Source organism: Fundulus heteroclitus, unplaced genomic scaffold, assembly GCF_011125445.2.
Source record: "Fundulus heteroclitus isolate FHET01 unplaced genomic scaffold, MU-UCD_Fhet_4.1 scaffold_53, whole genome shotgun sequence".
Taxonomy (NCBI): domain Eukaryota; kingdom Metazoa; phylum Chordata; class Actinopteri; order Cyprinodontiformes; family Fundulidae; genus Fundulus; species Fundulus heteroclitus.
The window spans coordinates 845,661-871,253 of NW_023396956.1; the positions used below are offsets into that span (position 1 = coordinate 845,661).

The following is a 25,593-nucleotide window of genomic DNA, read 5'->3' on the forward strand; positions in this document are numbered from 1 at the left end:
ACCATCTACCATAGAAAGTACTCCTGGGTCAATGTGAGCTTCTGAGCTTTCTGTGTCTCTGCTCTGTCTTCTCTAAGCCCCAGTGGGTGGAGGCAGATGAGCGTTCACACTGAGCCTGGTTCTGGTTCTGCTGGAGGTTCTCCTCCCTGTTAAAGGGGAGTTTTCCTCTCCACTGTCGCTTCATGCATGCTCAGTATGAGGGATTGCTGCAAAGCCATCAACAATGCAGACGACTGTCCACTGTGGCTCTACGCTCTTTCAGGAGGAGTGAATGCTGCTTGGAGAGACTTTGAAGCAATCAACTGGTTTCCTTATATAGGAAATTTCTGACCAATCTGTATAATATGATTGATTTGACTTTGTAAAGTGCCTCGAGATGACATGTTTCATAAATTGGCGCTGTAAAAATAAAATTGAATTCAATTGAACACCTATTAAAAGTCAAGAACCAAGAAAGAGAGTTACAGAAAATAGGGACCAAGACAAATTACCTCCAAAATCTGGAAATTCAGGCCTCAATCTTGCAATTTCTTCATCTGATAACTCTGTTAGTGTGTTGATGAGGCTTTCTTGGACTTGGTACAAGCCAGGAAGATCATCAACAGGGAAGGAGTATTTTGAGACAAATGACACCAAACGTAGCTCTTCGGGGTTGATCTCTCTGGTGCCAATGCTAAATGGAATGACTCCTGATTGTTTGAGGGAAAAGGCTTCCCGCCGGACGTCATCTGTTGAGGGTCTATTGGACACAACGATGGCAAACTGTGGCACACCTTCTCGCTTCCTGCTACCTCGTGCTGGTATCATAACGTTCTGACTGAGGAACTGCAAGGCTTGGCCAAGGTTACGCTGTCTTCCTCCAAGCTGTCTCATTTCCCTGATGCCATTCAGGACGCCTTCTTTTGTTGTATATGAGTTGAGATGCATGTCAGCCTGGGCAGAATCACCATACTGGACCACGCCAATTCGAATCTTGTTTTCACCCACGTTGAGACTCTCCACAACCCTGCGGATGAACTCCTGGATGATAGCAAATTCTCGACCAACATCATCCGATCCATCAACCAGGAAAACAATGTCTTTGCGAGGGCCTTGCGACTCCGCTGTAAGAGAGAAAACAAAAAATGGCATTGTTATAGTTTATAATCAAAAGGATCTCAACAACTCAGTGAGCAATAAACCTGATTTCAATGTTCTGGAGCTTATTACGACATCACTTAGGTCTAGTGGACAACCTTTTTTGGTTTCGAGTTCCGGAGGTACCACCTTTTCGATTGGTTTTCCCACATGCCAATTATTGTGACGCTCTCACGTAATGCCAGTGTGTGTGCACCCTAGGAATGGGTACCTTTCACATTTGAACAGACACGGTACTGATGCCCGGTAGAAATCGCTACCGGTACTTAATAGTACCTATTTTTGGTACTTTTGTACATTTATGTGGTAATAAATGTTTACTAATAAAATCTTTATATTTTTCCTAATTAACATATTTATTTCTCAATGTATAAACTTGTTTGAATCTACAAAAATAATTGATTAATTTTAAAACATTGCCTGAAAAATAACTAAGGCAATGTAATAATAAACAGTTTTACCAAAACAAAAGTTGTCAGAGGAACAACGTGAACAAGGTGAATATGGGATTGAAGCTGCGTGCGAATAAAATACAGGGAATTGTTTTAGTGCAACAGTTTCAGAGAAGAAAAAAATAAAAAGATATTTTATCCCGCTTTGTAAATCAGGGCGGGCTACATTTGCAAGGAGGGAACAGAGCAGCTTTCCTCTTTGCTCTGACTGCAGGTGAGTTTCAGGACGAGGCGGCTGCCTGTCTGTCTGGGAGACGATTGTTACTTTCACGGGAAGTCACCAATAACAGGAGAAAGTCGCTAGATGTTTGCAAGTTGCTTTTTTGAAAATAAATAAATAATTAAAGTTTGGGTGGGTCCGAAAAGTCACTAAATATAGCAAGAAATCTGCAAACTTGGCAGCAGTGACCAGGTGCTTCCTCAGATTACAGGTATTCATTTTTTTTTTTTTTTTTTTCAGATTACAGGTATTCCCGACGCTGGTTTCGCACTTCCCCTCACAAATATCGCAGCGGCGTAACCTGCAGCACTTTTGGTCATCCGTGCTCGTGACGTCATCACGTTCTTGTGCGTGCCTCGCTGTGTTCAAGTGGAAAATTGCCACTCTTCGATCCCTCAGTGTCACAGTGATGCATTTGAATACCGTTTGATTTTACGCCTGTCGGTACCCGGTAGTACGGGCTTTGCTCGGTACTTATAAAAGTACAGCATTCGGTATTCAGTGCACGCTCCTTGTTAGTTTCCCCTTTTAGGCTGTGCGGTTCAGTGACGTGCAGTCAGGGGAGGCAAGTGAGGCCAGGCCTGACTTGTCATCATGGAAAAAAAGAAAATATATAATAATGATAATATAATATATATTTTGATTCACTCAGTCATGTGTAATAAAAGTTATTTTTTTATCTAATTTCCTAATTTTTGATCATATTCTCTTTAAAATAGCAGACTTTTTGCTATTTTTCATGTAAATCCTTGGTGGCCGCAGCGAGCTTGGCCTCCCCTGGGATTACGCAATCCCATGTTAACTGCGCTGGCTTCCATTCTGTGAATGCATCTTCCTGTCTCTAGATCATAAATTCGATTGTTCAAACAGTTATTAACTGATTTTCCACAATTTAATGTATGTGGATTATGAATTGTGTTTTTTTCATTAAACTGTGTGCAGGTAACATGTTTTCGTGCTGCTGGGCGATCATAACCAGCAGAGAGCTGGTTGTTGGTGAGGCCTGCAGTTCCTTGGCCTCTAGGCAGGGGGCGCTCAAGGAGCACTGCTCCTGATCCTAAAACTGTAGAGTGACAGCAAGTTATGGATGTTTTATTAGCGAGTTATGCTAAACAAGTAAAGCACTAAAAAGACTCTAAACATCCAGCTGGAACAGGACTGATGAAGGAAGGCTTTCCTCCCTGGCAGTGAGCTCCACTGAGACTGAGACACTTTTAAATCTGAAGAAGATAAAGAGAACTTTTACCGGGAAATGATGATATTTTTGTTCAGAAAGAGCGGCGCATGGACTTCATTTATAAGTAGAGGTAAGACAGCGATAAGTATTCATGTTTTGTTTTTGTAATGAAATGTGCGTAATGTGGGTTATAGTTTTTCAATGTATTACAAATGCAGAAACTCATCATAACTCATAAACTGTTACCAATCAAATGACAAATAATTTAGTATTATTTTCTAAGAATCAATATTATTTCTATGTATCTTGGTGAATTTATTTGGCTCAATCAGTCTCCATCAGAACTTTATAATGAGTCTACTCTGTAGAGTTTATATATTTGTAAATCTGACCCTGATGACGTCAGTGCCTCACCAATGAGCCCTACCGCACGTCATTGGTGCAGTTTTTATGTATCCGGTTAGCTTAGCGGTTAGCTTAGCGGCTACCTTAGCGGTTACCTTAGCGGCTATCTTAGCGGTTCGCTTCGGTGTTAGCCGTTCATTGTAGCTCCGCTGTTCTCACCTTAGACTTTGAACATGGCTGAGAGTCGCAAGAAGTTCACTGTGTACAAGTTTATGAGAAGAAGAGGAAGGCCTCAGAACAGAAGACAGAAATAAGACCAGATTGTATTTTGGAGAATTTTCCCACTTTCCCCCTGGGGAGTTGAAGATCAGGTAAAACTTGTCTTGTGCATGCGCGCACTTATTCAGAAAGCGACTGAGGCGTTTCTTACCTACATTTCTGGAAAAAAAAAAAATTCATTCTACCTTTAATTCTAAATATCACCAGATTATGTTCTTATAAATGAGTTATTGGCACTTTGTCAGCAAAAACGAACCATTGTTCTTTTCTTCTGATAGTTTGCTTTGCTTGGTCAGCTGAAATAAGCCCATTTAAGTTCAACCAACCAACAAACAAACAGACAAACAAACTGTTGTGAGCCTGAAACACGGGTCTTTTTTCATTTGCTGGCAAACCTTGGTGCAGTTAGAAGGCAAACAGATCGTCCTGAAAACCATTTTCTAAATCAAAATAGGAAGAGACATTTCTGGTAGATGTGATTTACACACATAAATATGATCGGAACACCTTTGAATCCTCCCTTGGTGTCTGCGTTACCATCATAAGTTCTATGCAGATTTGAAATGCCTTTTTCTTACACACGTTTCCTGCTATTTCGTGCATTTATTTCCTTTTATGTTAGGTAATGACATGAATGCTCTAATAATCCAAAGAAAACGTGAAATTCTGAAACAGTTTTGGGAAACCATGCTTAGTATTTACTTTCCCCTCCTCAAAGATTTTTTGTAGAGAAATACACCCTGTAGCAATCATTCCTTAGTATTTATTGTAAATTGATAAAGAAAAACTAAATTCTATTGGGTTTAACCAGTGAAGCAAAGTACTTTGTACAACAGTCTGTGCTTTGTTATTAAAACTTTGTATGAGTGTTTTCATCACTTCAAACCATTAAACTTGCATTGGTATATTAATTAACGTGGGTTGAGTACAAAATGTTCTTTTTTTAAAAACTGCTTATAGTCCACGTGTTTCTAATGAGTGATTCACCTGAGAGGGCTGTGAGAAAATTCAAAAAGTTGTCAAAATCATTTAGATTTTTAACTCTGAAATAGACCAAAATCTGAATCAAATATTGTATTGTCATGATTCAGATCAACTGTTCTATCTTTGGGACAGTGTAAACTAGATCATTAAATTGTTTTTGTTTCTTTACCAACTAACGGGATAGCCTATTTTACATCCATCCATCCATCTTATGTCACGTCTATACCTATTGGGGTCACGAGGGGTGCTGGTGCCGATCTCCAGCTGTCAATGGGCGAGAGGCAGGGTACACCCTGGAAAGGTCACCTAACTATCTCAGGGCAACACAGATACAAACAACCATTCTCACACTCTCACCTAAGGGGAATTTAAAGAAGGCCAATTAACCTGACAATCATGTTATAGGAGCAGGTTGTGATCAACATTCCTTGTGCCATCAGAACCATCGAGGAGGAGTACAATATCCTTTTTGCCTGTGTCAACTGAGAAAACACAAGAAAGAAACAAGTAATAACCTTTGATTAATGTTGTCACTTCAGGTTGTGATCAACTGACGGTCTGGTTTAGAAAATAAAGTGTAACTTATACTATTTTCCCTTTTTGCCCAAGGTAAACTTAGTTTGAGTTGTCATGAAAAGCACATGTTGAAGTATACACACATCCCACATAATTTCTGTAGAGGCATGGATGAGTTTAGCACTGGTCACAAGAGGGAGCAAGTGTGTGTGGATATATGTCTGTGGGTGTGGCTGGGTGTGGATGATGGCCTGATAATTAGCACCTGTGTCTACCCATGGAGTTTTGTTTCTTTTTGTCTTTTGTTTGTGACAGAGAGGGTTGAGATAGGGGCCGATATTTTCTGTTGACCGCAAAGTAACAAATCAATAACCAAAGTATTTTTCCAGTCAATATACAAACTTGTCAAAGTGTATTGTGCAAGAAGAAGAAAAATAAACACCCTTCAACCAGTATTGGAGCCAAGTTTCCTCCTTCAGTCAGCGAGTCAGACAGACACCTACGTCCTTCCCTCAGTGACTAACCTAGCTTGCGATAGTCACACACTACAATTTCTATTCTTACAAGAGTGTGAAAACACACAGGAAAATGCCTATGTCACGTTGAGAAGATGCTTGAGAACATACCAAGTACAGTTGGTGACTCAGGGGTGACGTCAATAACCACCGCCTCCACAGAAGCCTGAAGCTGCTGTTGGACACTTGGAAGGTCAGTGAATTCGGACACAGAAAGAGCATAAGTGGGATCGTTGGATACTTTCTGTAATTCTCTGATGTCAGATCCTCTGCTTCCAATTGCGAAGATCAAGACACCCATCTGCTTGAGAGCATCAGCTGGTGCATCGACGTTGTCAAAAGATCTTCCACCACTTAACAATATGAGGACTTGTGGAACTCCTTCAGGCCGTCTGCTTCCAGCAGAGGCAGTGAAGACATTATCCCTCAAGTACTGGAGAGCTGCTCCAGTGTTGAGGGGTCTTCCTCCTTTGTGCCTCAAACCCCTGACAGCATCAAGGATCTGGCCTTTTGTCATGTACGTGTTCAAGAAGAACTGGGCAGCTGGATCCCTGCTGTACTGAACCACCGAGACACGGTCTTTGTTGTCATCCACACTGAGTGTCTCTACTACTCTTTGGACAAAGTCTCGCATTGCTGGGAAGCCAGTTCTAGTTCCATCAGATCCATCCAGTAAGAACACCACATCCCTTCCTGGGTACTGTCTCACAACTAGGGAAGATGAAATTTGGAACATTTTGAATTTCAAGTCATGGTTTCTTCCAATACGTCAGATAATGAATGCTAAGCTCCGAATTATTAATTAGTGTTGTATGCTAGTAAAACACTTTTTAGACTGCAGCTTGCTGACGTAGGCTTAGCAAACTAAACATCAACTCACTTCCAACTACATCCTATGAGACCATAGAAGGTGAAATGTGTCATTTCCTTACCAGTCACTGTTGGTGCCAAAGGTTTAGAGCTTGCTTGCACTGTCTCAATGACAGAGGAGAGCTGTTCTTGGACACTAGGGAGATCGCTAAACTCAGACACTGAAAGCGCATAATTTGGCTTATAGGATACTTTCTGCAGCTCTCCACTGTCAGAGGTCCTTGTTCCAATAGCAATCACAGAGATGCCCTGCTGTTTTAGAGCAGACGCTGGGGCGTCAACATTGTCAAAAGACCTTCCCCCAATCAGCAAGATCAACATTTGTGGAACACCTTGCAGATGCCTGCTGCCCGAGGAGTTTGTAAAGACATTGCTCCTTACATATTGGAGGGCTGCCCCGGTGTTGAGGGGTCTTCCTCCCCTGTGTCTAAGCCCTCTGACCGCATCCACAACATCCTCTCTTGTATTGTACGTGTTCAGATAGAAATGGACTTCAGCTTCTCTGCTAAACTGGACCACAGAGACACGGTCTTTGTTTGCTCCCACATTGACTTTTTCAACCACTTTTTCAACAAAATCACGCATGGCTGGGAAGCCATTCCTTGTGCCATCAGAACCATCGAGGAGGAATACAATATCCTTTTTGCCTGTGTCAACTGAGAAAACACAAGAAAGAAACAAGTAATAACCTTTGATTAATGTTGTCACTTCAGGTTGTGATCAACTGACGGTCTGTTTTAGAAAATAAAGTGTAACTTATACTATTTTCCATTTTTGCCCAAGGTAAACTTAGTTTGAGTTGTCATGAAAAGCACATGTTGAAGTATACACACATCCCACGTAATTTCTATTCTTACAAGAGTGTGAAAACACACAGGAAAATGCCTATGTCACGTTGAGAAGATGCTTGAGAACATACCAAGTACAGTTGGTGACTCAGGGGTGACGTCAATAACCACCGCCTCCACAGAAGCCTGAAGCTGCTGTTGGACACTTGGAAGGTCAGTGAATTCGGACACAGAAAGAGCATAAGTGGGATCGTTGGATACTTTCTGTAATTCTCTGATGTCAGATCCTCTGCTTCCAATTGCGAAAATCAAGACACCCATCTGCTTGAGAGCATCAGCTGGTGCATCGACGTTGTCAAAAGATCTTCCACCACTTAACAATATGAGGACTTGTGGAACTCCTTCAGGCCGTCTGCTTCCAGCAGAGGCAGTGAAGACATTATCCCTCAAGTACTGGAGAGCTGCTCCAGTGTTGAGGGGTCTTCCTCCTTTGTGCCTCAAACCCCTGACAGCATCAAGGATCTGGCCTTTTGTCATGTACGTGTTCAAGAAGAACTGGGCAGCTGGATCCCTGCTGTACTGAACCACCGAGACACGGTCTTTGTTGTCATCCACACTGAGTGTCTCTACTACTCTTTGGACAAAGTCTCGCATTGCTGGGAAGCCAGTTCTAGTTCCATCAGATCCATCCAGTAAGAACACCACATCCCTTCCTGGGTACTGTCTCACAACTAGGGAAGATGAAATTTGGAACATTTTGAATTTCAAGTCATGGTTTCTTCCAATACGTCAGATAATGAATGCTAAGCTCCGAATTATTAATTAGTGTTGTATGCTAGTAAAACACTTTTTAGACTGCAGCTTGCTGACGTAGGCTTAGCAAACTAAACATCAACTCACTTCCAACTACATCCTATGAGACCATAGAAGGTGAAATGTGTCATTTCCTTACCAGTCACTGTTGGTGCCAAAGGTGTAGAGCTTGCTTGCACTGTCTCAATGACAGAGGAGAGCTGTTCTTGGACACTAGGGAGATCGCTAAACTCAGACACTGAAAGCGCATAATTTGGCTTATAGGATACTTTCTGCAGCTCTCCACTGTCAGAGGTCCTTGTTCCAATAGCAATCACAGAGATGCCCTGCTGTTTTAGAGCAGACGCTGGGGCGTCAACATTGTCAAAAGACCTTCCCCCAATCAGCAAGATCAACATTTGTGGAACACCTTGCAGATGCCTGCTGCCCGAGGAGTTTGTAAAGACATTGCTCCTTACATATTGGAGGGCTGCCCCGGTGTTGAGGGGTCTTCCTCCCCTGTGTCTAAGCCCTCTGACCGCATCCACAACATCCTCTCTTGTATTGTACGTGTTCAGATAGAAATGGACTTCAGCTTCTCTGCTAAACTGGACCACAGAGACACGGTCTTTGTTTGCTCCCACATTGACTTTTTCAACCACTTTTTCAACAAAATCACGCATGGCTGGGAAGCCATTCCTTGTGCCATCAGAACCATCGAGGAGGAATACAATATCCTTTTTGCCTGTGTCAACTGAGAAAACACGAGAAAGAAACAAGTAATAACCTTTGATTAATGTTGTCACTTCAGGTTGTGATCAACTGACGGTCTGTTTTAGAAAATAAAGTGTAACTTATACTATCTTCCCTTTTTGCCCAAGGTAAACTTAGTTTGAGTTGTCATGAAAAGCACATGTTAAAGTATACACACATCCCACGTAATTTCTATTCTTACAAGAGTGTGAAAACACACAGGAAAATGCCTATGTCACGTTGAGAAGATGCTTGAGAACATACCAAGTACAGTTGGTGACTCAGGGGTGACGTCAATAACCACCGCCTCCACAGAAGCCTGAAGCTGCTGTTGGACACTTGGAAGGTCAGTGAATTCGGACACAGAAAGAGCATAAGTGGGATCGTTGGATACTTTCTGTAATTCTCTGATGTCAGATCCTCTGCTTCCAATTGCGAAAATCAAGACACCCATCTGCTTGAGAGCATCAGCTGGTGCATCGACGTTGTCAAAAGATCTTCCACCACTTAACAATATGAGGACTTGTGGAACTCCTTCAGGCCGTCTGCTTCCAGCAGAGGCAGTGAAGACATTATCCCTCAAGTACTGGAGAGCTGCTCCAGTGTTGAGGGGTCTTCCTCCTTTGTGCCTCAAACCCCTGACAGCATCAAGGATCTGGCCTTTTGTCATGTACGTGTTCAAGAAGAACTGGGCAGCTGGATCCCTGCTGTACTGAACCACCGAGACACGGTCTTTGTTGTCATCCACACTGAGTGTCTCTACTACTCTTTGGACAAAGTCTCGCATTGCTGGGAAGCCAGTTCTAGTTCCATCAGATCCATCCAGTAAGAACACCACATCCCTTCCTGGGTACTGTCTCACAACTAGGGAAGATGAAATTTGGAACATTTTGAATTTCAAGTCATGGTTTCTTCCAATACGTCAGATAATGAATGCTAAGCTCCGAATTATTAATTAGTGTTGTATGCTAGTAAAACACTTTTTAGACTGCAGCTTGCTGACGTAGGCTTAGCAAACTAAACATCAACTCACTTCCAACTACATCCTATGAGACCATAGAAGGTGAAATGTGTCATTTCCTTACCAGTCACTGTTGGTGCCAAAGGTTTAGAGCTTGCTTGCACTGTCTCAATGACAGAGGAGAGCTGTTCTTGGACACTAGGGAGATCGCTAAACTCAGACACTGAAAGCGCATAATTTGGCTTATAGGATACTTTCTGCAGCTCTCCACTGTCAGAGGTCCTTGTTCCAATAGCAATCACAGAGATGCCCTGCTGTTTTAGAGCAGACGCTGGGGCGTCAACATTGTCAAAAGACCTTCCCCCAATCAGCAAGATCAACATTTGTGGAACACCTTGCAGATGCCTGCTGCCCGAGGAGTTTGTAAAGACATTGCTCCTTACATATTGGAGGGCTGCCCCGGTGTTGAGGGGTCTTCCTCCCCTGTGTCTAAGCCCTCTGACCGCATCCACAACATCCTCTCTTGTATTGTACGTGTTCAGATAGAAATGGACTTCAGCTTCTCTGCTAAACTGGACCACAGAGACACGGTCTTTGTTTGCTCCCACATTGACTTTTTCAACCACTTTTTCAACAAAATCACGCATGGCTGGGAAGCCATTCCTTGTGCCATCAGAACCATCGAGGAGGAATACAATATCCTTTTTGCCTGTGTCAACTGAGAAAACACGAGAAAGAAACAAGTAATAACCTTTGATTAATGTTGTCACTTCAGGTTGTGATCAACTGACGGTCTGTTTTAGAAAATAAAGTGTAACTTATACTATCTTCCCTTTTTGCCCAAGGTAAACTTAGTTTGAGTTGTCATGAAAAGCACATGTTAAAGTATACACACATCCCACGTAATTTCTATTCTTACAAGAGTGTGAAAACACACAGGAAAATGCCTATGTCACGTTGAGAAGATGCTTGAGAACATACCAAGTACAGTTGGTGACTCAGGGGTGACGTCAATAACCACCGCCTCCACAGAAGCCTGAAGCTGCTGTTGGACACTTGGAAGGTCAGTGAATTCGGACACAGAAAGAGCATAAGTGGGATCGTTGGATACTTTCTGTAATTCTCTGATGTCAGATCCTCTGCTTCCAATTGCGAAAATCAAGACACCCATCTGCTTGAGAGCATCAGCTGGTGCATCGACGTTGTCAAAAGATCTTCCACCACTTAACAATATGAGGACTTGTGGAACTCCTTCAGGCCGTCTGCTTCCAGCAGAGGCAGTGAAGACATTATCCCTCAAGTACTGGAGAGCTGCTCCAGTGTTGAGGGGTCTTCCTCCTTTGTGCCTCAAACCCCTGACAGCATCAAGGATCTGGCCTTTTGTCATGTACGTGTTCAAGAAGAACTGGGCAGCTGGATCCCTGCTGTACTGAACCACCGAGACACGGTCTTTGTTGTCATCCACACTGAGTGTCTCTACTACTCTTTGGACAAAGTCTCGCATTGCTGGGAAGCCAGTTCTAGTTCCATCAGATCCATCCAGTAAGAACACCACATCCCTTCCTGGGTACTGTCTCACAACTAGGGAAGATGAAATTTGGAACATTTTGAATTTCAAGTCATGGTTTCTTCCAATACGTCAGATAATGAATGCTAAGCTCCGAATTATTAATTAGTGTTGTATGCTAGTAAAACACTTTTTAGACTGCAGCTTGCTGACGTAGGCTTAGCAAACTAAACATCAACTCACTTCCAACTACATCCTATGAGACCATAGAAGGTGAAATGTGTCATTTCCTTACCAGTCACTGTTGGTGCCAAAGGTTTAGAGCTTGCTTGCACTGTCTCAATGACAGAGGAGAGCTGTTCTTGGACACTAGGGAGATCGCTAAACTCAGACACTGAAAGCGCATAATTTGGCTTATAGGATACTTTCTGCAGCTCTCCACTGTCAGAGGTCCTTGTTCCAATAGCAATCACAGAGATGCCCTGCTGTTTTAGAGCAGACGCTGGGGCGTCAACATTGTCAAAAGACCTTCCCCCAATCAGCAAGATCAACATTTGTGGAACACCTTGCAGATGCCTGCTGCCCGAGGAGTTTGTAAAGACATTGCTCCTTACATATTGGAGGGCTGCCCCGGTGTTGAGGGGTCTTCCTCCCCTGTGTCTAAGCCCTCTGACCGCATCCACAACATCCTCTCTTGTATTGTACGTGTTCAGATAGAAATGGACTTCAGCTTCTCTGCTAAACTGGACCACAGAGACACGGTCTTTGTTTGCTCCCACATTGACTTTTTCAACCACTTTTTCAACAAAATCACGCATGGCTGGGAAGCCATTCCTTGTGCCATCAGAACCATCGAGGAGGAATACAATATCCTTTTTGCCTGTGTCAACTGAGAAAACACGAGAAAGAAACAAGTAATAACCTTTGATTAATGTTGTCACTTCAGGTTGTGATCAACTGACGGTCTGTTTTAGAAAATAAAGTGTAACTTATACTATCTTCCCTTTTTGCCCAAGGTAAACTTAGTTTGAGTTGTCATGAAAAGCACATGTTAAAGTATACACACATCCCACGTAATTTCTATTCTTACAAGAGTGTGAAAACACACAGGAAAATGCCTATGTCACGTTGAGAAGATGCTTGAGAACATACCAAGTACAGTTGGTGACTCAGGGGTGACGTCAATAACCACCGCCTCCACAGAAGCCTGAAGCTGCTGTTGGACACTTGGAAGGTCAGTGAATTCGGACACAGAAAGAGCATAAGTGGGATCGTTGGATACTTTCTGTAATTCTCTGATGTCAGATCCTCTGCTTCCAATTGCGAAAATCAAGACACCCATCTGCTTGAGAGCATCAGCTGGTGCATCGACGTTGTCAAAAGATCTTCCACCACTTAACAATATGAGGACTTGTGGAACTCCTTCAGGCCGTCTGCTTCCAGCAGAGGCAGTGAAGACATTATCCCTCAAGTACTGGAGAGCTGCTCCAGTGTTGAGGGGTCTTCCTCCTTTGTGCCTCAAACCCCTGACAGCATCAAGGATCTGGCCTTTTGTCATGTACGTGTTCAAGAAGAACTGGGCAGCTGGATCCCTGCTGTACTGAACCACCGAGACACGGTCTTTGTTGTCATCCACACTGAGTGTCTCTACTACTCTTTGGACAAAGTCTCGCATTGCTGGGAAGCCAGTTCTAGTTCCATCAGATCCATCCAGTAAGAACACCACATCCCTTCCTGGGTACTGTCTCACAACTAGGGAAGATGAAATTTGGAACATTTTGAATTTCAAGTCATGGTTTCTTCCAATACGTCAGATAATGAATGCTAAGCTCCGAATTATTAATTAGTGTTGTATGCTAGTAAAACACTTTTTAGACTGCAGCTTGCTGACGTAGGCTTAGCAAACTAAACATCAACTCACTTCCAACTACATCCTATGAGACCATAGAAGGTGAAATGTGTCATTTCCTTACCAGTCACTGTTGGTGCCAAAGGTTTAGAGCTTGCTTGCACTGTCTCAATGACAGAGGAGAGCTGTTCTTGGACACTAGGGAGATCGCTAAACTCAGACACTGAAAGCGCATAATTTGGCTTATAGGATACTTTCTGCAGCTCTCCACTGTCAGAGGTCCTTGTTCCAATAGCAATCACAGAGATGCCCTGCTGTTTTAGAGCAGACGCTGGGGCGTCAACATTGTCAAAAGACCTTCCCCCAATCAGCAAGATCAACATTTGTGGAACACCTTGCAGATGCCTGCTGCCCGAGGAGTTTGTAAAGACATTGCTCCTTACATATTGGAGGGCTGCCCCGGTGTTGAGGGGTCTTCCTCCCCTGTGTCTAAGCCCTCTGACCGCATCCACAACATCCTCTCTTGTATTGTACGTGTTCAGATAGAAATGGACTTCAGCTTCTCTGCTAAACTGGACCACAGAGACACGGTCTTTGTTTGCTCCCACATTGACTTTTTCAACCACTTTTTCAACAAAATCACGCATGGCTGGGAAGCCATTCCTTGTGCCATCAGAACCATCGAGGAGGAATACAATATCCTTTTTGCCTGTGTCAACTGAGAAAACACGAGAAAGAAACAAGTAATAACCTTTGATTAATGTTGTCACTTCAGGTTGTGATCAACTGACGGTCTGTTTTAGAAAATAAAGTGTAACTTATACTATCTTCCCTTTTTGCCCAAGGTAAACTTAGTTTGAGTTGTCATGAAAAGCACATGTTAAAGTATACACACATCCCACGTAATTTCTATTCTTACAAGAGTGTGAAAACACACAGGAAAATGCCTATGTCACGTTGAGAAGATGCTTGAGAACATACCAAGTACAGTTGGTGACTCAGGGGTGACGTCAATAACCACCGCCTCCACAGAAGCCTGAAGCTGCTGTTGGACACTTGGAAGGTCAGTGAATTCGGACACAGAAAGAGCATAAGTGGGATCGTTGGATACTTTCTGTAATTCTCTGATGTCAGATCCTCTGCTTCCAATTGCGAAAATCAAGACACCCATCTGCTTGAGAGCATCAGCTGGTGCATCGACGTTGTCAAAAGATCTTCCACCACTTAACAATATGAGGACTTGTGGAACTCCTTCAGGCCGTCTGCTTCCAGCAGAGGCAGTGAAGACATTATCCCTCAAGTACTGGAGAGCTGCTCCAGTGTTGAGGGGTCTTCCTCCTTTGTGCCTCAAACCCCTGACAGCATCAAGGATCTGGCCTTTTGTCATGTACGTGTTCAAGAAGAACTGGGCAGCTGGATCCCTGCTGTACTGAACCACCGAGACACGGTCTTTGTTGTCATCCACACTGAGTGTCTCTACTACTCTTTGGACAAAGTCTCGCATTGCTGGGAAGCCAGTTCTAGTTCCATCAGATCCATCCAGTAAGAACACCACATCCCTTCCTGGGTACTGTCTCACAACTAGGGAAGATGAAATTTGGAACATTTTGAATTTCAAGTCATGGTTTCTTCCAATACGTCAGATAATGAATGCTAAGCTCCGAATTATTAATTAGTGTTGTATGCTAGTAAAACACTTTTTAGACTGCAGCTTGCTGACGTAGGCTTAGCAAACTAAACATCAACTCACTTCCAACTACATCCTATGAGACCATAGAAGGTGAAATGTGTCATTTCCTTACCAGTCACTGTTGGTGCCAAAGGTTTAGAGCTTGCTTGCACTGTCTCAATGACAGAGGAGAGCTGTTCTTGGACACTAGGGAGATCGCTAAACTCAGACACTGAAAGCGCATAATTTGGCTTATAGGATACTTTCTGCAGCTCTCCACTGTCAGAGGTCCTTGTTCCAATAGCAATCACAGAGATGCCCTGCTGTTTTAGAGCAGACGCTGGGGCGTCAACATTGTCAAAAGACCTTCCCCCAATCAGCAAGATCAACATTTGTGGAACACCTTGCAGATGCCTGCTGCCCGAGGAGTTTGTAAAGACATTGCTCCTTACATATTGGAGGGCTGCCCCGGTGTTGAGGGGTCTTCCTCCCCTGTGTCTAAGCCCTCTGACCGCATCCACAACATCCTCTCTTGTATTGTACGTGTTCAGATAGAAATGGACTTCAGCTTCTCTGCTAAACTGGACCACAGAGACACGGTCTTTGTTTGCTCCCACATTGACTTTTTCAACCACTTTTTCAACAAAATCACGCATGGCTGGGAAGCCATTCCTTGTGCCATCAGAACCATCGAGGAGGAATACAATATCCTTTTTGCCTGTGTCAACTGAGAAAACACGAGAAAGAAACAAGTAATAACCTTTGATTAATGTTGTCACTTCAGGTTGTGATCAACTGACGGTCTGTTTTAGAAAATAAAGTGTAACTTATACTATCTTCCCTTTTTGCCCAAGGTAAACTTAGTTTGAGTTGTCATGAAAAGCACATGTTAAAGTATACACACATCCCACGTAATTTCTATTCTTACAAGAGTGTGAAAACACACAGGAAAATGCCTATGTCACGTTGAGAAGATGCTTGAGAACATACCAAGTACAGTTGGTGACTCAGGGGTGACGTCAATAACCACCGCCTCCACAGAAGCCTGAAGCTGCTGTTGGACACTTGGAAGGTCAGTGAATTCGGACACAGAAAGAGCATAAGTGGGATCGTTGGATACTTTCTGTAATTCTCTGATGTCAGATCCTCTGCTTCCAATTGCGAAAATCAAGACACCCATCTGCTTGAGAGCATCAGCTGGTGCATCGACGTTGTCAAAAGATCTTCCACCACTTAACAATATGAGGACTTGTGGAACTCCTTCAGGCCGTCTGCTTCCAGCAGAGGCAGTGAAGACATTATCCCTCAAGTACTGGAGAGCTGCTCCAGTGTTGAGGGGTCTTCCTCCTTTGTGCCTCAAACCCCTGACAGCATCAAGGATCTGGCCTTTTGTCATGTACGTGTTCAAGAAGAACTGGGCAGCTGGATCCCTGCTGTACTGAACCACCGAGACACGGTCTTTGTTGTCATCCACACTGAGTGTCTCTACTACTCTTTGGACAAAGTCTCGCATTGCTGGGAAGCCAGTTCTAGTTCCATCAGATCCATCCAGTAAGAACACCACATCCCTTCCTGGGTACTGTCTCACAACTAGGGAAGATGAAATTTGGAACATTTTGAATTTCAAGTCATGGTTTCTTCCAATACGTCAGATAATGAATGCTAAGCTCCGAATTATTAATTAGTGTTGTATGCTAGTAAAACACTTTTTAGACTGCAGCTTGCTGACGTAGGCTTAGCAAACTAAACATCAACTCACTTCCAACTACATCCTATGAGACCATAGAAGGTGAAATGTGTCATTTCCTTACCAGTCACTGTTGGTGCCAAAGGTTTAGAGCTTGCTTGCACTGTCTCAATGACAGAGGAGAGCTGTTCTTGGACACTAGGGAGATCGCTAAACTCAGACACTGAAAGCGCATAATTTGGCTTATAGGATACTTTCTGCAGCTCTCCACTGTCAGAGGTCCTTGTTCCAATAGCAATCACAGAGATGCCCTGCTGTTTTAGAGCAGACGCTGGGGCGTCAACATTGTCAAAAGACCTTCCCCCAATCAGCAAGATCAACATTTGTGGAACACCTTGCAGATGCCTGCTGCCCGAGGAGTTTGTAAAGACATTGCTCCTTACATATTGGAGGGCTGCCCCGGTGTTGAGGGGTCTTCCTCCCCTGTGTCTAAGCCCTCTGACCGCATCCACAACATCCTCTCTTGTATTGTACGTGTTCAGATAGAAATGGACTTCAGCTTCTCTGCTAAACTGGACCACAGAGACACGGTCTTTGTTTGCTCCCACATTGACTTTTTCAACCACTTTTTCAACAAAATCACGCATGGCTGGGAAGCCATTCCTTGTGCCATCAGAACCATCGAGGAGGAATACAATATCCTTTTTGCCTGTGTCAACTGAGAAAACACGAGAAAGAAACAAGTAATAACCTTTGATTAATGTTGTCACTTCAGGTTGTGATCAACTGACGGTCTGTTTTAGAAAATAAAGTGTAACTTATACTATCTTCCCTTTTTGCCCAAGGTAAACTTAGTTTGAGTTGTCATGAAAAGCACATGTTAAAGTATACACACATCCCACGTAATTTCTATTCTTACAAGAGTGTGAAAACACACAGGAAAATGCCTATGTCACGTTGAGAAGATGCTTGAGAACATACCAAGTACAGTTGGTGACTCAGGGGTGACGTCAATAACCACCGCCTCCACAGAAGCCTGAAGCTGCTGTTGGACACTTGGAAGGTCAGTGAATTCGGACACAGAAAGAGCATAAGTGGGATCGTTGGATACTTTCTGTAATTCTCTGATGTCAGATCCTCTGCTTCCAATTGCGAAAATCAAGACACCCATCTGCTTGAGAGCATCAGCTGGTGCATCGACGTTGTCAAAAGATCTTCCACCACTTAACAATATGAGGACTTGTGGAACTCCTTCAGGCCGTCTGCTTCCAGCAGAGGCAGTGAAGACATTATCCCTCAAGTACTGGAGAGCTGCTCCAGTGTTGAGGGGTCTTCCTCCTTTGTGCCTCAAACCCCTGACAGCATCAAGGATCTGGCCTTTTGTCATGTACGTGTTCAAGAAGAACTGGGCAGCTGGATCCCTGCTGTACTGAACCACCGAGACACGGTCTTTGTTGTCATCCACACTGAGTGTCTCTACTACTCTTTGGACAAAGTCTCGCATTGCTGGGAAGCCAGTTCTAGTTCCATCAGATCCATCCAGTAAGAACACCACATCCCTTCCTGGGTACTGTCTCACAACTAGGGAAGATGAAATTTGGAACATTTTGAATTTCAAGTCATGGTTTCTTCCAATACGTCAGATAATGAATGCTAAGCTCCGAATTATTAATTAGTGTTGTATGCTAGTAAAACACTTTTTAGACTGCAGCTTGCTGACGTAGGCTTAGCAAACTAAACATCAACTCACTTCCAACTACATCCTATGAGACCATAGAAGGTGAAATGTGTCATTTCCTTACCAGTCACTGTTGGTGCCAAAGGTTTAGAGCTTGCTTGCACTGTCTCAATGACAGAGGAGAGCTGTTCTTGGACACTAGGGAGATCGCTAAACTCAGACACTGAAAGCGCATAATTTGGCTTATAGGATACTTTCTGCAGCTCTCCACTGTCAGAGGTCCTTGTTCCAATAGCAATCACAGAGATGCCCTGCTGTTTTAGAGCAGACGCTGGGGCGTCAACATTGTCAAAAGACCTTCCCCCAATCAGCAAGATCAACATTTGTGGAACACCTTGCAGATGCCTGCTGCCCGAGGAGTTTGTAAAGACATTGCTCCTTACATATTGGAGGGCTGCCCCGGTGTTGAGGGGTCTTCCTCCCCTGTGTCTAAGCCCTCTGACCGCATCCACAACATCCTCTCTTGTATTGTACGTGTTCAGATAGAAATGGACTTCAGCTTCTCTGCTAAACTGGACCACAGAGACACGGTCTTTGTTTGCTCCCACATTGACTTTTTCAACCACTTTTTCAACAAAATCACGCATGGCTGGGAAGCCATTCCTTGTGCCATCAGAACCATCGAGGAGGAATACAATATCCTTTTTGCCTGTGTCAACTGAGAAAACACGAGAAAGAAACAAGTAATAACCTTTGATTAATGTTGTCACTTCAGGTTGTGATCAACTGACGGTCTGTTTTAGAAAATAAAGTGTAACTTATACTATCTTCCCTTTTTGCCCAAGGTAAACTTAGTTTGAGTTGTCATGAAAAGCACATGTTAAAGTATACACACATCCCACGTAATTTCTATTCTTACAAGAGTGTGAAAACACACAGGAAAATGCCTATGTCACGTTGAGAAGATGCTTGAGAACATACCAAGTACAGTTGGTGACTCAGGGGTGACGTCAATAACCACCGCCTCCACAGAAGCCTGAAGCTGCTGTTGGACACTTGGAAGGTCAGTGAATTCGGACACAGAAAGAGCATAAGTGGGATCGTTGGATACTTTCTGTAATTCTCTGATGTCAGATCCTCTGCTTCCAATTGCGAAAATCAAGACACCCATCTGCTTGAGAGCATCAGCTGGTGCATCGACGTTGTCAAAAGATCTTCCACCACTTAACAATATGAGGACTTGTGGAACTCCTTCAGGCCGTCTGCTTCCAGCAGAGGCAGTGAAGACATTATCCCTCAAGTACTGGAGAGCTGCTCCAGTGTTGAGGGGTCTTCCTCCTTTGTGCCTCAAACCCCTGACAGCATCAAGGATCTGGCCTTTTGTCATGTACGTGTTCAAGAAGAACTGGGCAGCTGGATCCCTGCTGTACTGAACCACCGAGACACGGTCTTTGTTGTCATCCACACTGAGTGTCTCTACTACTCTTTGGACAAAGTCTCGCATTGCTGGGAAGCCAGTTCTAGTTCCATCAGATCCATCCAGTAAGAACACCACATCCCTTCCTGGGTACTGTCTCACAACTAGGGAAGATGAAATTTGGAACATTTTGAATTTCAAGTCATGGTTTCTTCCAATACGTCAGATAATGAATGCTAAGCTCCGAATTATTAATTAGTGTTGTATGCTAGTAAAACACTTTTTAGACTGCAGCTTGCTGACGTAGGCTTAGCAAACTAAACATCAACTCACTTCCAACTACATCCTATGAGACCATAGAAGGTGAAATGTGTCATTTCCTTACCAGTCACTGTTGGTGCCAAAGGTGTAGAGCTTGCTTGCACTGTCTCAATGACAGAGGAGAGCTGTTCTTGGACACTAGGGAGATCGCTAAACTCAGACACTGAAAGCGCATAATTTGGCTTATAGGATACTTTCTGCAGCTCTCCACTGTCAGAGGTCCTTGTTCCAATAGCAATCACAGAGATGCCCTGCTGTTTTAGAGCAGACGCTGGGGCGTCAACATTGTCAAAAGACCTTCCCCCAATCAGCAAGATCAACATTTGTGGAACACCTTGCAGATGCCTGCTGCCCGAGGAGTTTGTAAAGACATTGCTCCTTACATATTGGAGGGCTGCCCCGGTGTTGAGGGGTCTTCCTCCCCTGTGTCTAAGCCCTCTGACCGCATCCACAACATCCTCTCTTGTATTGTACGTGTTCAGATAGAAATGGACTTCAGCTTCTCTGCTAAACTGGACCACAGAGACACGGTCTTTGTTTGCTCCCACATTGACTTTTTCAACCACTTTTTCAACAAAATCACGCATGGCTGGGAAGCCATTCCTTGTGCCATCAGAACCATCGAGGAGGAATACAATATCCTTTTTGCCTGTGTCAACTGAGAAAACACGAGAAAGAAACAAGTAATAACCTTTGATTAATGTTGTCACTTCAGGTTGTGATCAACTGACGGTCTGTTTTAGAAAATAAAGTGTAACTTATACTATCTTCCCTTTTTGCCCAAGGTAAACTTAGTTTGAGTTGTCATGAAAAGCACATGTTAAAGTATACACACATCCCACGTAATTTCTATTCTTACAAGAGTGTGAAAACACACAGGAAAATGCCTATGTCACGTTGAGAAGATGCTTGAGAACATACCAAGTACAGTTGGTGACTCAGGGGTGACGTCAATAACCACCGCCTCCACAGAAGCCTGAAGCTGCTGTTGGACACTTGGAAGGTCAGTGAATTCGGACACAGAAAGAGCATAAGTGGGATCGTTGGATACTTTCTGTAATTCTCTGATGTCAGATCCTCTGCTTCCAATTGCGAAAATCAAGACACCCATCTGCTTGAGAGCATCAGCTGGTGCATCGACGTTGTCAAAAGATCTTCCACCACTTAACAATATGAGGACTTGTGGAACTCCTTCAGGCCGTCTGCTTCCAGCAGAGGCAGTGAAGACATTATCCCTCAAGTACTGGAGAGCTGCTCCAGTGTTGAGGGGTCTTCCTCCTTTGTGCCTCAAACCCCTGACAGCATCAAGGATCTGGCCTTTTGTCATGTACGTGTTCAAGAAGAACTGGGCAGCTGGATCCCTGCTGTACTGAACCACCGAGACACGGTCTTTGTTGTCATCCACACTGAGTGTCTCTACTACTCTTTGGACAAAGTCTCGCATTGCTGGGAAGCCAGTTCTAGTTCCATCAGATCCATCCAGTAAGAACACCACATCCCTTCCTGGGTACTGTCTCACAACTAGGGAAGATGAAATTTGGAACATTTTGAATTTCAAGTCATGGTTTCTTCCAATACGTCAGATAATGAATGCTAAGCTCCGAATTATTAATTAGTGTTGTATGCTAGTAAAACACTTTTTAGACTGCAGCTTGCTGACGTAGGCTTAGCAAACTAAACATCAACTCACTTCCAACTACATCCTATGAGACCATAGAAGGTGAAATGTGTCATTTCCTTACCAGTCACTGTTGGTGCCAAAGGTTTAGAGCTTGCTTGCACTGTCTCAATGACAGAGGAGAGCTGTTCTTGGACACTAGGGAGATCGCTAAACTCAGACACTGAAAGCGCATAATTTGGCTTATAGGATACTTTCTGCAGCTCTCCACTGTCAGAGGTCCTTGTTCCAATAGCAATCACAGAGATGCCCTGCTGTTTTAGAGCAGACGCTGGGGCGTCAACATTGTCAAAAGACCTTCCCCCAATCAGCAAGATCAACATTTGTGGAACACCTTGCAGATGCCTGCTGCCCGAGGAGTTTGTAAAGACATTGCTCCTTACATATTGGAGGGCTGCCCCGGTGTTGAGGGGTCTTCCTCCCCTGTGTCTAAGCCCTCTGACCGCATCCACAACATCCTCTCTTGTATTGTACGTGTTCAGATAGAAATGGACTTCAGCTTCTCTGCTAAACTGGACCACAGAGACACGGTCTTTGTTTGCTCCCACATTGACTTTTTCAACCACTTTTTCAACAAAATCACGCATGGCTGGGAAGCCATTCCTTGTGCCATCAGAACCATCGAGGAGGAATACAATATCCTTTTTGCCTGTGTCAACTGAGAAAACACGAGAAAGAAACAAGTAATAACCTTTGATTAATGTTGTCACTTCAGGTTGTGATCAACTGACGGTCTGTTTTAGAAAATAAAGTGTAACTTATACTATCTTCCCTTTTTGCCCAAGGTAAACTTAGTTTGAGTTGTCATGAAAAGCACATGTTAAAGTATACACACATCCCACGTAATTTCTATTCTTACAAGAGTGTGAAAACACACAGGAAAATGCCTATGTCACGTTGAGAAGATGCTTGAGAACATACCAAGTACAGTTGGTGACTCAGGGGTGACGTCAATAACCACCGCCTCCACAGAAGCCTGAAGCTGCTGTTGGACACTTGGAAGGTCAGTGAATTCGGACACAGAAAGAGCATAAGTGGGATCGTTGGATACTTTCTGTAATTCTCTGATGTCAGATCCTCTGCTTCCAATTGCGAAGATCAAGACACCCATCTGCTTGAGAGCATCAGCTGGTGCATCGACGTTGTCAAAAGATCTTCCACCACTTAACAATATGAGGACTTGTGGAACTCCTTCAGGCCGTCTGCTTCCAGCAGAGGCAGTGAAGACATTATCCCTCAAGTACTGGAGAGCTGCTCCAGTGTTGAGGGGTCTTCCTCCTTTGTGCCTCAAACCCCTGACAGCATCAAGGATCTGGCCTTTTGTCATGTACGTGTTCAAGAAGAACTGGGCAGCTGGATCCCTGCTGTACTGAACCACCGAGACACGGTCTTTGTTGTCATCCACACTGAGTGTCTCTACTACTCTTTGGACAAAGTCTCGCATTGCTGGGAAGCCAGTTCTAGTTCCATCAGATCCATCCAGTAAGAACACCACATCCCTTCCTGGGTACTGTCTCACAACTAGGGAAGATGAAATTTGGAACATTTTGAATTTCAAGTCATGGTTTCTTCCAATACGTCAGATAATGAATGCTAAGCTCCGAATTATTAATTAGTGTTGTATGCTAGTAAAACACTTTTTAGACTGCAGCTTGCTGACGTAGGCTTAGCAAACTAAACATCAACTCACTTCCAACTACATCCTATGAGACCATAGAAGGTGAAATGTGTCATTTCCTTACCAGTCACTGTTGGTGCCAAAGGTTTAGAGCTTGCTTGCACTGTCTCAATGACAGAGGAGAGCTGTTCTTGGACACTAGGGAGATCGCTAAACTCAGACACTGAAAGCGCATAATTTGGCTTATAGGATACTTTCTGCAGCTCTCCACTGTCAGAGGTCCTTGTTCCAATAGCAATCACAGAGATGCCCTGCTGTTTTAGAGCAGACGCTGGGGCGTCAACATTGTCAAAAGACCTTCCCCCAATCAGCAAGATCAACATTTGTGGAACACCTTGCAGATGCCTGCTGCCCGAGGAGTTTGTAAAGACATTGCTCCTTACATATTGGAGGGCTGCCCCGGTGTTGAGGGGTCTTCCTCCCCTGTGTCTAAGCCCTCTGACCGCATCCACAACATCCTCTCTTGTATTGTACGTGTTCAGATAGAAATGGACTTCAGCTTCTCTGCTAAACTGGACCACAGAGACACGGTCTTTGTTTGCTCCCACATTGACTTTTTCAACCACTTTTTCAACAAAATCACGCATGGCTGGGAAGCCATTCCTTGTGCCATCAGAACCATCGAGGAGGAATACAATATCCTTTTTGCCTGTGTCAACTGAGAAAACACGAGAAAGAAACAAGTAATAACCTTTGATTAATGTTGTCACTTCAGGTTGTGATCAACTGACGGTCTGTTTTAGAAAATAAAGTGTAACTTATACTATCTTCCCTTTTTGCCCAAGGTAAACTTAGTTTGAGTTGTCATGAAAAGCACATGTTAAAGTATACACACATCCCACGTAATTTCTATTCTTACAAGAGTGTGAAAACACACAGGAAAATGCCTATGTCACGTTGAGAAGATGCTTGAGAACATACCAAGTACAGTTGGTGACTCAGGGGTGACGTCAATAACCACCGCCTCCACAGAAGCCTGAAGCTGCTGTTGGACACTTGGAAGGTCAGTGAATTCGGACACAGAAAGAGCATAAGTGGGATCGTTGGATACTTTCTGTAATTCTCTGATGTCAGATCCTCTGCTTCCAATTGCGAAAATCAAGACACCCATCTGCTTGAGAGCATCAGCTGGTGCATCGACGTTGTCAAAAGATCTTCCACCACTTAACAATATGAGGACTTGTGGAACTCCTTCAGGCCGTCTGCTTCCAGCAGAGGCAGTGAAGACATTATCCCTCAAGTACTGGAGAGCTGCTCCAGTGTTGAGGGGTCTTCCTCCTTTGTGCCTCAAACCCCTGACAGCATCAAGGATCTGGCCTTTTGTCATGTACGTGTTCAAGAAGAACTGGGCAGCTGGATCCCTGCTGTACTGAACCACCGAGACACGGTCTTTGTTGTCATCCACACTGAGTGTCTCTACTACTCTTTGGACAAAGTCTCGCATTGCTGGGAAGCCAGTTCTAGTTCCATCAGATCCATCCAGTAAGAACACCACATCCCTTCCTGGGTACTGTCTCACAACTAGGGAAGATGAAATTTGGAACATTTTGAATTTCAAGTCATGGTTTCTTCCAATACGTCAGATAATGAATGCTAAGCTCCGAATTATTAATTAGTGTTGTATGCTAGTAAAACACTTTTTAGACTGCAGCTTGCTGACGTAGGCTTAGCAAACTAAACATCAACTCACTTCCAACTACATCCTATGAGACCATAGAAGGTGAAATGTGTCATTTCCTTACCAGTCACTGTTGGTGCCAAAGGTTTAGAGCTTGCTTGCACTGTCTCAATGACAGAGGAGAGCTGTTCTTGGACACTAGGGAGATCGCTAAACTCAGACACTGAAAGCGCATAATTTGGCTTATAGGATACTTTCTGCAGCTCTCCACTGTCAGAGGTCCTTGTTCCAATAGCAATCACAGAGATGCCCTGCTGTTTTAGAGCAGACGCTGGGGCGTCAACATTGTCAAAAGACCTTCCCCCAATCAGCAAGATCAACATTTGTGGAACACCTTGCAGATGCCTGCTGCCCGAGGAGTTTGTAAAGACATTGCTCCTTACATATTGGAGGGCTGCCCCGGTGTTGAGGGGTCTTCCTCCCCTGTGTCTAAGCCCTCTGACCGCATCCACAACATCCTCTCTTGTATTGTACGTGTTCAGATAGAAATGGACTTCAGCTTCTCTGCTAAACTGGACCACAGAGACACGGTCTTTGTTTGCTCCCACATTGACTTTTTCAACCACTTTTTCAACAAAATCACGCATGGCTGGGAAGCCATTCCTTGTGCCATCAGAACCATCGAGGAGGAATACAATATCC

The 25,593-nt window shown here is 43.9% G+C and overlaps 1 protein-coding gene across 5 annotated transcripts in view; it reads right to left on the reverse strand.

The window, feature by feature from the left end:
- col6a3 (collagen, type VI, alpha 3) overlaps window positions 1–25,593 on the reverse strand; it is a 97,959-nt gene that overhangs the window by 43,620 nt on the left and 28,746 nt on the right. For all 5 annotated transcript variants that reach the window (XM_036132662.1, XM_036132663.1, XM_036132660.1 and 2 more), the window contains one exon: window positions 492–1,103. In XM_036132662.1, the coding sequence (XP_035988555.1) occupies window positions 492–1,103 (612 nt within the window). The remainder of the gene's footprint in view (window positions 1–491; window positions 1,104–25,593) is intronic.